Consider the following 13555-nt stretch of genomic DNA (forward strand, 5'->3'; position numbering starts at 1 on the left):
GCATTAATCGCGTACGACGCGAATGCCGCCATTTGCGAGGTCAATGGTGCTACCTGCGGGGCAAATGCACGTGTGACTGAGTCGACTCGCGCAAGCCCGGCTGAGATAGCTTGGAGTGCCCATACGGCCGCAAAAGAAGGCGCTAAAGACGCTCCAATCGCTTCATAGATGGATTTCAGCCAGAGCTCCATCTGCCTGTCAGTGGCATCTTTAAGTGCCGCTCCATCTTCAACTGCAACCAAGGATCTAGCTGCAAGCCTGGAAATTGGAGGATCCACTTTTGGACACTGGGTCCAACCCTTGACCACCTCAGGGGGAAAAGGGTAGCGTGTATCTTTAAGCCGTTTAGGAAAACGCCTTTCAGGATAAGCGTGGGGTTTCTGGATTGCGTCTCTAAAGTCAGCGTGGTCCAGAAAAGTGCTTAATGTACGCTTAGGGTATCTGAAATGGATTCTCTCGTGCTGCGAAGCTGACTCCTCTACAAGAGGAGCTGGTGGGGAAATATTTAACATCTTATTGATGTTAAATATAAGATCATTAACTATGGCGTCACCATCTGGTGTATCTAGATTGAGAGCGGTCCCAGGATCAGAATCCTGATCAGTTACGTCCGCCTCATCACCCATAGATTCATCTCGCTGGGATCCTGACCATTGAGATGAATGTGAAGGCCCGTCATAGCGAGCCCGCTTAGGCTGCCCGGGGCCATCGTCCGAGTCAGAGTCTTCACCCTGAGGTGTATATGCCCGTCCCGGAGCTTGGAGCTGAGGGGGACCAGGGGGCAATGATTGCACAGTGTCCGTGGCCTGAAGTACAGGCCTAGCTCGCAATGTGTCAAGAATTTGTGACATAGTGAGAGACATTCTGTCAGCAAAAGCTGCAAACTCAGTTCCTGTCACCTGGACAGCATTCACAGGTGGTACACCCTGGGTCACGTCCAGCAGAGGTCCCGACTGTGCAAGCGCCGCAGGGGCCGAGCACTGCACACAATGGGGGTCCGTGGAGCCTGCCGGTAGAAAAGTCCCACATGCGGTGCAGGAAGCATATAATGTCTGTGCCTTGGCACCCTTGCGTTTTACGGACGACATGCTGCTGGCTCTCTGCAATGTGAGAGAGTCTATAGCCAAAGGGGGACCAGCGCTATGTAATACCAAGTATTTGTAGAAACAAAATACTAAGAATACTACTGGCACAAGAGGGGGTGAGCCCTGAGGGCTGCTTACCGCCCGCTGAATAGCGGGTAAGAGGCGCAGAATTCCTTGTCTGGGTCTCCCCGGCTCCCCTCTGCAGCTCAGCGTGTCAGCAGGAATGGCTGCCGGCGTCTGTGGAGAGGGGCGGTCCGTGGGAGTTCCCAAACAAAAGTGCGGGAAACAGTGTCCCCTCTGTGCCTATTGTGAGGGCTGGAGTATGTAAAAACGACTCCAGCCCTCAGCGCTGATGCACTGGCCAGCGTCCCGCCCCTCTCCTGACTGGCAGGTCTGGGGGCGGGAACGAACGGAAGCAGGCCGCAAAAGCCGGGGACTCGAGTTATCAGCGCGGCCGCCGTAAAAGCGCGGGCCGCGCTGAAGTCCCCGGCGCACCACAAGTGCCAGCCGCGCCGCAGTCCCAGCGGCCGGCGTGACCGTTCCCAGAAGTGGCCAGCGTCCCGCCCCTCTCCTGACTGGCAGGTCTGGGGGCGGGAACGAACGGAAGCAGGCCGCAAAAGCCGGGGACTCGAGTTATCAGCGCGGCCGCCGTAAAAGCGCGGGCCGCGCTGAAGTCCCCGGCGCACCACAAGTGCCAGCCGCGCCGCAGTCCCAGCGGCCGGCGCGACCGATTCCTATAAGTGTGCCTGCTTCAGCGAAGCTGAATGAGGCCATGGCACAAGCGCCGTAGCGCTGATGTCCCCCGGCGCACTACAACACCCAGCATGCTGCGGTGTGAGCGCCAAATGCACGGGGACACAGAGTACCTTGAGGAAGCAGGGCCATGTCCCTGATGTACTCCGCTCCATCCAGCATCTTCTCCAGGGGCTGTAGATGGAGCACGGTCTCAGTGCCTGGAGACCAGTAAATCCCACTTCACCCAGAGCCCTGTAAAAAGGGATGGGGAAGGAATCAGCATGTGGGCTCCTGCCGCCGTACCCGCAATGGGTACCTCAACCTTACAAACACCTCCGACATACAGTGGGGTGAGAAGGGAGCATGCTGGGAGCCCTATATGGGCCCTCTTTTCTTCCATCCGACATAGTCAGCAGCTGCTGCTGACTAAAAACAATGGAGCTATGCGTGCGTGTCTGACCTCCTGCGCACAAAGCTAAAACTGAGGAATCCGTACTCCTACGGGAGGGTGTATAGCCAGAAGGGGAGGGGCCTTACACTTTTAAGTGTAGTTCTTTGTGCGGCCTCCAGAGGCAGTAGCTATACACCCACTGTCTGGGTCTCCCAATTAGGAGCGAAAAAGAAATAATCGCTCATGTGTGCTGGTACACAGGCTAATATTGGTCCGAGTGGTATGTGATGTTTTATCGCATTCCAGTCGCACCGATTTTCATGCCGTGTGTCTTAGGCCTTAAGGACATGTGGAATTATCCTGCTACAAAAGGTCAATGCAAATTATGTCAAATTCATGGCGAACCTGCCCCAAAATTCACACGGCACATTATAGTGCTGCGGAATACATGCCTATACAATTACACAGGTTGAAAAAAAAGCCCTAGGTCCATCTAGTTCAACCTTCCTCCACCAATTATGTATTTTGTCATTAAATCATTTACATCCAACAATGTTGTGTGTCCTGAGGAAATCATCCAGCCCTTTTATAAAAGCGGTTATAGTATCTGCCATTACTACCTCTTGTGGTCGGCATTCCACAGTCTGACCGCTCTAACTGTAAAGAACCCTTTCCTATTTAGCTGCAGGAATCGCATTTCGATAGTAACTATATACAACAAAAGGAATGAAAACCATAATGGAAAAGCTGCAGCATTTACGTTCTCATGTGCAGAATGTCTGTCCTAGTTTATTTACGGATAGACACCTTAGGAGGGCTCAGTGTCAAGTCTTCCGCAAATAACCTACAATAAAATGATTGCAACTGGAATCAAACCTTAGTAATATCACATCGAAAACTGATACAGATGAATAGGAACAGCAAAATGACAATTTGTGAAACTAGGGGGGGAAAAAAAACCAAAAAACAAGACCTTACCTTTGAATGGGCTGTGTGGCCACAGAACCACTAGGTGGGGCACTTGTGTCAATATCCTCCACAGGGGAAGTGCAGACCGGTTTGCTGGATGCAAACTCTAGGGCGTACTGTAACACGTCGGCCAGAGGGAACCGTTTTGGGCCAGAACCATAACTTAAGTATCTGAGAACATGAAAGTACAAAAAAAAACACTTACAATTGGAACAGGAGGAAGAAAATGTCCAGGAAAAATTCCATGGGTTGTCTACCTACATACATATATTTCCAGCAATACAGTCAGTCTTAGATTTCAATGACACAAATGTGGCAAAATTGAAAAACAAAAAAAAATTTGGCAGTTGCTTGTAGGGGTTTTTTTTTATTTATTTTTTTACAACATCATTTTATGGTAAAAATAATGAGGCAACGTGATTCTCCAGGTCAGTAGAACTGTGGAGATACTAAAAAATGTGCATAGATTTTATTTTATATTTAACCCCATAGCGACGGCCTAACGTCTCAAGACGTCGGAAAAACAGGGTACTTATTCTGTTCCGACGTCTTGAGACGTCAGGCCGGAAAAAGCTTGTAGCGCCCCCCAGTGACGAAAAATCTCGGGGGTTTCAGCTACCGGAGGTAGCTGAGACCCCCAAGATTATGAATCGGGGTGTTTTTTTTGGACCCCGTTAATGCGATCGCCGGTATACACCGTATACCGGCGACAACATTAAAAAAAAAAAAAATGGCCGGTAAAATTGATTTATTTCTCATCTGACGTGATCAAACATGTCAGATGAGAAATAAATATAATCCTCTAGTGCCCCCAAAGCCCCCGGTACCGGAGAGTCCCCCCACCACCCCTACCCCCCTCCGGAAAATCCAAGATGGCGCCGACGCGCGCTGAAAACTGCCGCCGCCGTCGGCTCTGCATTCATTTCCCTCCGATCTGAAATGATCAAACATTTCAGATCGGAGGGAAATGTCCTCCCCCTGACCCCTCCTCCGGTACACCGGAGATCTCTGGTCCCCGGAGCCCCCTCCGGTTCTCCAGAGCCGCCTCCCCCCTCTCCCCTCCGGAGCGTGGAAAATGGCGGCCGCATTCATCCTACTCTTTCTGCCGCATGTGACACGTCACATGCGGCAGAAAGTTGTCCCCAGGTCCCCCCGTCACCCCCCCCCAGCCCCCGGTCATACGTTACCTGGCTGTTGGTGCTCCGGCCCCGCGATCACGCCGCCTCCTTCTCTTGAATGCTGGCGGCGCATGCGCAGACAGCGGCTGTCAGCTGGATCCCTGCAAGCAGGGACGCTGACGTCGCTGCTGCAGTAGGCTGCTCCACTGTGGACCGGGGGAGGGTGAGTGCAGTAATCTGCAGACACACTCCTCACATGGAGAGCCTGCTGTTCTAGAAAATGGGGGGTACGTTCTGTGAGCGTGCCCCTCATATTCTAGAATGAGGTTACTGCAGGTCACTCTGCCCTAAGTTGGACCGGGGCAGTGTGAGTGCAGTATTCTCAGATTACTGCACCCACACTGCTCATGGAGAGCTTGCTCTTCCAGAAAATGGGGGATACGTTCCCTGAACGTGCCCCCCATATTCTAGAAGATCCAGAGACGGCGTGGGACCTCAAAAATGGATTACAGCGACCGAAATTTATTTATTTACAATAAATTGGTAAAAGAGGAATGTTTCGGGGAGTTTTTTTTCAAATAAATTTTTTTTTTGTCTTTATTTTTTTCTATTTCTTGACTGGGTTAGTGATGTCGGGTATCTGTTCAGATGCCGTGACATCACTAACCCCAGGGCTTGATGCCAGGTGACATTACAGCTGGTATCAACCCCATATATTACCCCGTCTGCCACCGCACCAGGGCGCAGGATGAGCTGGAGCGAAGCGCCAGGATTGGCGCATCTAATGGTGGCTGCGGCCTGCTATTTTTAGGCTGGGAAGAGTCCAATAACCATGGCTCTTCCCACCCTGAGAATACCAGACCCCAGCTGTCTGCTTCACCTTGGCTGGTGATCTAATTTGGGGGGACCCCACGTTTTTTTTTTTTTAAAAAACGCCTGGGGAGCCCTCCAAATTGATCACCAGCCAAGGTGAAGCTGTCAGCTGTGGTTTGCAGGCTACAGCTGTCTGCTTTACCCTAGCTGGCTATCAAAAATAGGGGGGACCCCACGTCGTTTATTTTAATTATTAATTTTTTGGGGGGCTAAATACAAGGCTAGGCACCCTTTAGTGCCACATGAAAGGCACTAAAGGGCGCCAGCTTAGAATATGCAGGGGGTGGGACGTTATATTTGTTTGACATCTATCCATTCATCCATTGTAGCATTTTAGGCTGTGCGCCCACAATCGGGATTTGCAGCGTTTTGGGCGCAGAGTGTTTTCCCTGCGTCCATAACGCTGCATTGTGCAGTAGAAGCACAGTGGAAGGATTTTTAGAAATCCCATGCCCAATGTGCTTGCCCAATGTACTTCTCTTCTCCGCAGCATAAACCGACCTGTGGCGGCAGCTTCCCGAGCCTCAGCATGTCAATTTATGCTGCGGAGATGAGTGTTCTCTACAGGTAGCATAGAGCTCCACAGCGGCCTGAACCCAAATCGTGGGCATGGGCAGCTGCGTTCTCCCGTGGACAACACTCACATCTCTGCAGGAGGCTGACACTGTGTACTAGACGCCGTGTCGCTGGATCATGGCCACATAGCCTAAAAGTGAGACATTTGTTGCTACAGCAACATTTTTGTGAAGTACCTGTGGATTCAAAATGCTACTATACTCCTGAATAAAATCCAGTTTCCAAAATGGAGTCACTTGTGGGGGGTTTCTAATGTATAGGTACCCAAGGGGCCCTGCAAATGTGACATGGTGCCCGCAATTTATCTCAACTTTTCCAGAATTCAAATGGTGCTCCTTCCATTCCAAGCCCTCCCATTTATCCAAACAGAGGTTTTTGGCCACATGTGGGGTATCCCTGTGCTCATAAGACATTGGATAACAACCTGTTGGGTCCACGGTTTGTTGTTGTCTCTTAAAAAAGTGAGAAATTTGATGCTGAAGCAACATTTTTGTGAAAAAAATGAAAATTTTCAATATGGCAACCTAAGCTTATCAAAATCTGTGAAGTATTCGTGGATTCAAACTGCTCACTATACACCTAGATAAAAGCCTTGAGGTGTCTTGTTTCCAGAATGGAGTCACTTGTGGGGGACAGCCACTGTTTAGGCACCTCAGGTGCTCTCCAAATGCAACCTGGCGTCCGCTATTGATTCCAGCCAATTTTGCAGTCAAATGGCACTCCTTCCCTTCCGAGCCCTGCTGTGCACCCAAACAGTTGATTTCCACCACATATAAGGTATCGCCAAACTCAGGAGAAATTGCACAATAAATGTTATGCTGAATATTTTCCTTTCACTCTTGTAAAAAAAAAAAGCTACCTGGTTGAAATAACAATTTTGTGGTAAAATTTTATTTTTTTTTTTTCATGGCTCAACGTTATAAAATTCTGTGAAGCACCTGGGGGTTCAGGGTACTCACCAAACATCTAGATAAATTCCTTGAGGGGCCTAGTTTCCAAAATGGGGTCACTTGTGCGGGGTTTCTGCTGTTTAGGTACCTTAGGGGTCCTCCAAATGTGACATGGTGCCCGCAATCTTTTTCAGCCAAATTTCCTTTCCAAAATTCAAATATTGCCCCTTTCGTTCCAAGCCCTCCCATTTGTCCAAACAAAGGTTTCAGACCACATGTGAGGTATCACCGCGCTCATAAAAAAGTGGTTAACAAACCTTGAGGTCAAATTTTTGGAATTACCTCTTGAAAAAGTGAGAAAATTGATGCTAAAGCAACATTTTTGAGAAAATTATTAAAATTTTCAATATGACAACGTAACGTTAACAAAATCTGTGAAGTACCTGTGGATCTAAAATGCTCACTATACCCCTAGACAGAATCCTTGAGGGGTCTAGTTTCCAAAATGGTGTCACTTGTGAGGGATTTCTTCTGTTTAGGTACCTTAGCGGACCTGTAAATGCAACATGGTGCCCGCAATCTATTTCAGCCAAATTTGCTTTCCAAAATTCAAATATTGCTCCTTCTGTTCCGAGCCCTCCCATTTGTCCAAACAGAGGTTTCTGATCACATGTGGGGTATCGGCGTGCTCATAAGAAAGTGGGGAACAAGTTTTGGGGTCCATTTTGTTGTGTTATTTCTTCTAAAAGTGAATAAATTTGGGTTAGAGCAACATTTTTAGGTAAAATTTAATTTTTGCTTTTTTTCATTCCACATTGCTTTTGTTCATGTGAAGCACCTGAAGGGTTAATAAACTTCTTGAACGTGGTTTTGAGTACTTTGGGGGGTGCAGTTTTTAGAATGGTGTCACTTTTGGGTATTTTCTATCATCTAGGCCTCTCAAAGTCACTTCAAATGTGATGTGGTCCCTAAAAAAATGGTTTTGTAAATTTTGATGTAAAAATGAGAAATCGCTGATAAACTTTGAACCCCTCTAACTTCCTAACAAAAAAAAAATTTGTTTCCAAAATTGGTCTGATGTAAAGTAGACAAGTGGGAAATGTTATTTATTAACTATTTTGTGTCACAGAAATCTCTGGTTTAACGGTATAAAAATTCAAAAGTTGAAAATTGCAAAATTTTCAAAATTTTTGCCAATATTCAATTTTTTTCATAAATAAACGCAAAAAATATTGTCCTAAATTTGGTACTAACATGAAGTCTAATATGTGACGAAAAAACAATCTCAGAATCACCGGGATCCGTTGAAGCGTTCTAGAGTTATAACCTCATAAAGTGACACTGGTCAGAATTGCAAAATTTGGTCTGGTCATTAAGGTGAAAATTAGCTCCGTCACTAAGGGGTTAAAAGGGTATTCACATCTCCCAATATGTAGTAGGAATAATAATAATAATAATAATAATAATAATAATAATAATCTCCAAATGAAGGGAATTTTGTTTACTTACCGTAAATTCCTTTTCTTCTAGCTCCAATTGGGAGACCCAGACAATTGGGTGTATAGCTTCTGCCTCCGGAGGCCACACAAAGTATTACACTTAAAAGTGTAAAGCCCCTCCCCTCTGCCTATACACCCCCCGTGCATCACGGGTTCCTCAGTTTTAGTGCAAAAGCAAGAAGGAGGAAAGCTAATAAAGTGGTTTAAAGTAACTTCAATCCGAATAAATTTCGGAGAACTGAAACCATTCAAAATGAACAACATGTGTACACGAAAAAACAACAGCCCGAAGGGAACAGGGCGGGTGCTGGGTCTCCCAATTGGAGCTAGAAGAAAAGGAAATTACGGTAAGTAAACAAAATTCCCTTCTTTGTCGCTCCATTGGGAGACCCAGACAATTGGGACGTCCAAAAGCTGTCCCTGGGTGGGCAAAATAATACCTCGTAATAGAGCCGTAAAACGGCCCTTTCCTACAGGTGGGCAACCGCCGCCTGCAGGACTCGCCTACCTAGGCTGGCCTCCGCCGAAGCATAGGTATGCACCTGATAGTGTTTGGTGAAAGTGTGCAGGCTCGACCAGGTAGCCGCCTGGCACACCTGCTGAGCCGTAGCCTGGTGCCGCAAAGCCCAGGACGCACCCACGGCTCTGGTAGAATGGGCCTTCAGCCCTGAGGGAACCGGAAGTCCAGAAGAACGGTAGGCTTCGAGAATTGGTTCCTTGATCCACCGAGCCAGGGTGGATTTGGAAGCCTGTGACCCCTTACGCTGACCAGCGACAAGGACAAAGAGTGCCTCCGAGCGGCGCAGGGGCGCCGTACGGGAAATGTAGATTCTGAGCGCTCTCACCAGATCTAACAAATGCAAATCCCTTTCACATTGATGAACTGGATGAGGACAAAAAAAGGGTAAGGAGATATCCTGATTGAGATGAAAGGTGGATACCACCTTAGGAAGAAATTCCGGAACCGGGCGCAGAACCACCTTGTCCTGGTGAAACACCAGGAAAGGAGCCTTGCATGACAGCACTGCTAGCTCAGACACTCTCCGAAGTGATGTGACTGCTACTAGGAAGACCACCTTCTGCGAAAGGCGAGAAAGAGAAATATCCTTCAACGGCTCGAAAGGTGGCTTCTGAAGGGCCATCAGAACCTTGTTCAGATCCCAGGGTTCTAACGGCCGCCTGTAAGGAGGGACTATGTGACAAACCCCCTGTAGGAACGTGCGTACCTGAGAAAGCCTGGCAAGACGCTTCTGAAAGAACACAGAGAGCGCTGAGACTTGTCCCTTAAGGGAGCCGAGCGACAAACCTTTTTCCAATCCTGATTGAAGAAAGGAAAGAAAAGTGGGCAAGGCAAATGGCCAGGGAGAAAACCCCTGATCAGAGCACCAAGATAAGAATATCTTCCACGTCCTGTGGTAGATCTTGGCAGACGTTTGTTTCCTGGCCTGTCTCATAGTGGCAATGACCTCTTGAGATAACCCTGAAGACGCTAGGATCCAGGACTCAATGGCCACACAGTCAGGTTGAGGGCCGCAGAATTCAGATGGAAAAACGGCCCTTGAGACAGCAAGTCTGGTCGGTCTGGTAGTGCCCACGGTTGGCCCACCGTGAGATGCCACAGATCCGGGTACCACAACCTCCTCGGCCAGTCTGGAGCGACGAGAATGGCGCGGCGGCAGTCTGACCTGATCTTGCGTAACACTCTGGGCAACAGTGCCAGAGGTGGAAACACATAAGGGAGTTGAAACTGCGACCAATCCTGAACTAAGGCGTCTGCCGCCAGAGCTCTGTGATCGTGAGATCGTGCCATGAATGCCGGGACCTTGTTGTTGTGCCGGGACGCCATTAGGTCGACGTCCGGCATCCCCCAGCGGCAACAGATCTCCTGAAACACGTCCGGGTGAAGGGACCATTCCCCTGCGTCCATGCCCTGGCGAGTGAGAAAGTCTGCTTCCTAGTTTTCTACGCCCGGGATTTGAACTGCGGATATGGTGGAGGCCATGGCTTCCACCCACATCAAAATCCGCCGGACTTCCTGGAAGGCTTGACGACTGCGTGTTCCGCCTTGGTGGTTGATGTAAGCCACCGCTGTGGAGTTGTCCGACTGAATTCAGATCTGCTTGCCTTCCAGCCACTGCTGGAACGCTTTTAGGGCAAGATACACTGCCCTGATCTCCAGAACATTGATCTGAAGGGAGGACTCTTGCTGAGTCCACGTACCCTGAGCCCTGTGGTGGAGAAAGACTGCTCCCCACCCTGACAGACTCGCGTCCGTCGTGACCACCGCCCAGGATGGGGGTAGGAAGGATTTCCCCTTCGACAATGAAGTGGGAAGAAGCCACCACCGAAGGGAAGCTTTGGCTGCCTGAGAGAGGGACACGTTCCTGTCGAGGGACGTCGACTTCCTGTCCCATTTGCGTAGGATGTCCCATTGAAGAGGACGCAGGTGAAACTGCGCGAAAGGGACTGCCTCCATTGCTGCGACCATCTTCCCTAGGAAGTGCATGAGGCGCCTCAAGGGGTGTGACTGACCTTGAAGGAGAGATTGCAACCCTGTCTGCAGTGACCGCTGTTTGTTCAGCGGAAGCATCACCATCGCTGAGGGTATGAAACTCCATGCCAAGATATGTCAGCGATTGGGCCGGTGTCAGATTTGACTTTGGAAAATTGATGATCCACCCGAAACTCTGGAGAGTCTCCAGAGTAGCGTTGAGGCTGTGTTGGCATGCCTCTTGAGAGGGTGCCTTGACAAGCAGATCGTCTAAGTAAGGGATCACCGAGTGTCCCTGAGAGTGGAGGACCGCTACTACTGTAGCCATGACCTTGGTGAAAACCCGTGGGGCTGTCGCCAGGCCGAAAGGCAGTGCCACGAACTGAAGGTGTTCGTCTCCTATGGCGAAGCGCAGGAAGTCGAATCGAGTCGGAGGACGAGAGCTGAACTCTATCCTGTAACCGTGAGACAGAATGTCTCTCACCCAACGGTCTTTTACCTGTGGCAGCCAGGTGTCGCCAAAGCGGGAGAGCCTGCCACCGACCGAGGATGCGGTGTGAGGAGGCCGAAAGTCATGAGGAAGCCGCCTTGGTAGCGGTACCTCCGGCGGTCTTTTTAGGACGTGACTTAGACCGCCATGAATCGGAGTTCCTCTGATCCTTCTGAGGCCTTTTGGACAAGGAGAATTGGGACCTGCCCGCGCCCCGAAAGGACCGAAACCTCAACTGACCCCTCCTCTGTTGGGGTATGTTTGGTTTGGCCTGGGGTAAGGATGTATCCTTTCCCTTGGATTGTTTGATGATTTCATCCAATCGCTCACCAAACAAGCGGTCGCTTGAAAATGGCAAACTGGTTAAGCACTTTTTGGAAGCCGAATCTGCCTTCCATTCCCGTAGCCACAAGGCCCTGCGTATTGCCACCGAATTGGCGGATGCAACCGCCGTACGGCTCGCAGAGTCCAGGACAGCATTAATAACGTAGGACGCAAATGCCGACGTCTGAGAGGTTAAGGACGCCACTTGCGGCGCAGACGTACGTGTGACTGCGTCAATTTGCGCTTGACCCGCTGAGATAGCTTGGAGTGCCCATACGGCTGCGAATGCTGGAGCAAAAGCTAGCTTCATAGATGGATTTCAACCAGAGCTCCATCTGTCTGTCAGTGGCATCTTTGAGTGAAGCCCCATCTTCCACTGCAACTATGGATCTAGCCGCCAGTCTAGAGATTGGAGGATCCACCTTGGGACACTGAGCCCAGCCCTTGACCACGTCAGGGGGGAAGGGATAACGTGTATCCTTAAGGCGCTTGGAAAAACGCTTATCTGGACAAGCTCTGTGTTTCTGGACTGCCTCTCTGAAGTCAGAGTGGTCCAGAAACATACTCGTTGTACGCTTGGGGAACCTGAAACGGAATTTCTCCTGCTGAGAAGCTGACTCCTCCACTGGAGGAGCTGAGGGAGAAATATCCAACATTTGATTGATGGACGCGATAAGATCATTCACTATGGCGTCCCCATCAGGAGTATCTAGGTTGAGAGCGGCCTCAGGATCAGAATCCTGATCAGCTACCTCCGCTTCATCATACAGAGAGTCCTCCCGCTGAGACCCTGAACAATGTGATGATGTCGAGGGAATTTCCCAGCGAGCTCGCTTAGGCGGTCTGGGGCTGCGGTCCGTGTCAGAGACCTCACCCTGGGATCTATGAGACACCCCGGGAGCACATTGTTGTTCCAACTGAGGGGGACCAGGGTGCAATGATTCAACAGTGCCCATGGTCTGAGATGCCGGCCTGGACTGCAAGGCTTCTAGTATCTTAGCCATAGTCTCAGAAAGTCTATCAGTAAAAACTGCAAACTCCGTCCCCGTCACCTGGACAGTGTTAACAGGTGGTTCCCCCTGGGCCACCCTTAGCAGAGGCTCCGGCTGAAAAAGTGCCACAGGGGCCGAGCATTGCACACAATGAGGGTCGGTGGCACCTGCCGGTAGTATAGCCGTACATGCGGCGCAGGCAGCATAGTAAGCCTGTGCTTTGGCACCCTTGCTTTTTGCGGACGACATGCTGTTGTCTCCTCTGAGCAATCCAGGAGGGTATATAGCCAAAAATCAACCGTGCGACCATACAGTGTAAAGTATAGCCTATAAGCATATAAATCTATATGTACACTACTGCACTAGTGGGGCCAGCACCTCAGGTGCTGCTTACCGCCCGCTCAAAGCGGTTGTGTGATCACCAGAATCCCTGCCTGGGTCTCCCAGAGCTTGTCTCCCCTCTCCAGCGTCAGAAGAGCTGACAGGAATGGCTGCCGGCGTCCTGTGGAGAGGAGGGGGCCGTGGGCGTGCCCTAGAAAGTGCGGGAATCTGGCGTCCCACTGTGCTCAGTGAGGGGGGTGGAGTATGCAAAGCATGTTCCAGCCCTCAGCGCTGACGTCCTGTGCAGCGTCCCGCCCTTCCCGTGACTGGCAGGCCTGGGGGCGGGAAAAAAATGAGACTAGGCCGCAAAAGCCGGGGACTAAAGTTATAAGCGCGGCCGGCGTATAAGCGCGGTCGGCGCGGTAGTCCCCGGCGCACTAACACTCCCAGCCGCGCTGCAGTGTGAAATGGCAGCGCGCGGTCAGCGCGGTAGTCCCCAATAAACTAACACACCCAGCCACGCTGCAGTGTGTGATGGCACAAGCGCGGTCAGCGCTGCGGTCCCCGGCGCACTAACACACCCAGCAATGCTGCAGTGTTTCTGTGCGCGGTCCCCACGGGGACACAGAGTACCTCAAAGTAGCAGGGCCTTGTCCCTGACGATACTCGGCTCCTTGTCCAGCAGAGTCCCCAGGGGCTGCGGATGGAGCACGGTCTCAGTGCCTGGAGACCGATTAGGATCCCACTTCACCCAGAGCCCTAAAGGGATGGGGAAGGAAAATAGCATGTGGGCTCCAGCCT

At 50.4% G+C, this 13555-nt stretch overlaps 1 protein-coding gene across 2 annotated transcripts in view; it reads right to left on the minus strand.

Moving 5' to 3' along the window:
• The window catches only part of USP25 (ubiquitin specific peptidase 25), a 274636-nt gene that overhangs the window by 133320 nt on the left and 127761 nt on the right, over window positions 1–13555 (minus strand). For both annotated transcript variants that reach the window (XM_075335070.1, XM_075335071.1), the window contains exon 13: window positions 3190–3351. In XM_075335070.1, coding sequence (XP_075191185.1) covers window positions 3190–3351 — 162 coding nt within the window. The remainder of the gene's footprint in view (window positions 1–3189; window positions 3352–13555) is intronic.

This window comes from Anomaloglossus baeobatrachus, chromosome 2, assembly GCF_048569485.1.
Source record: "Anomaloglossus baeobatrachus isolate aAnoBae1 chromosome 2, aAnoBae1.hap1, whole genome shotgun sequence".
Classification (NCBI taxonomy): Eukaryota; Metazoa; Chordata; class Amphibia; order Anura; family Aromobatidae; genus Anomaloglossus; species Anomaloglossus baeobatrachus.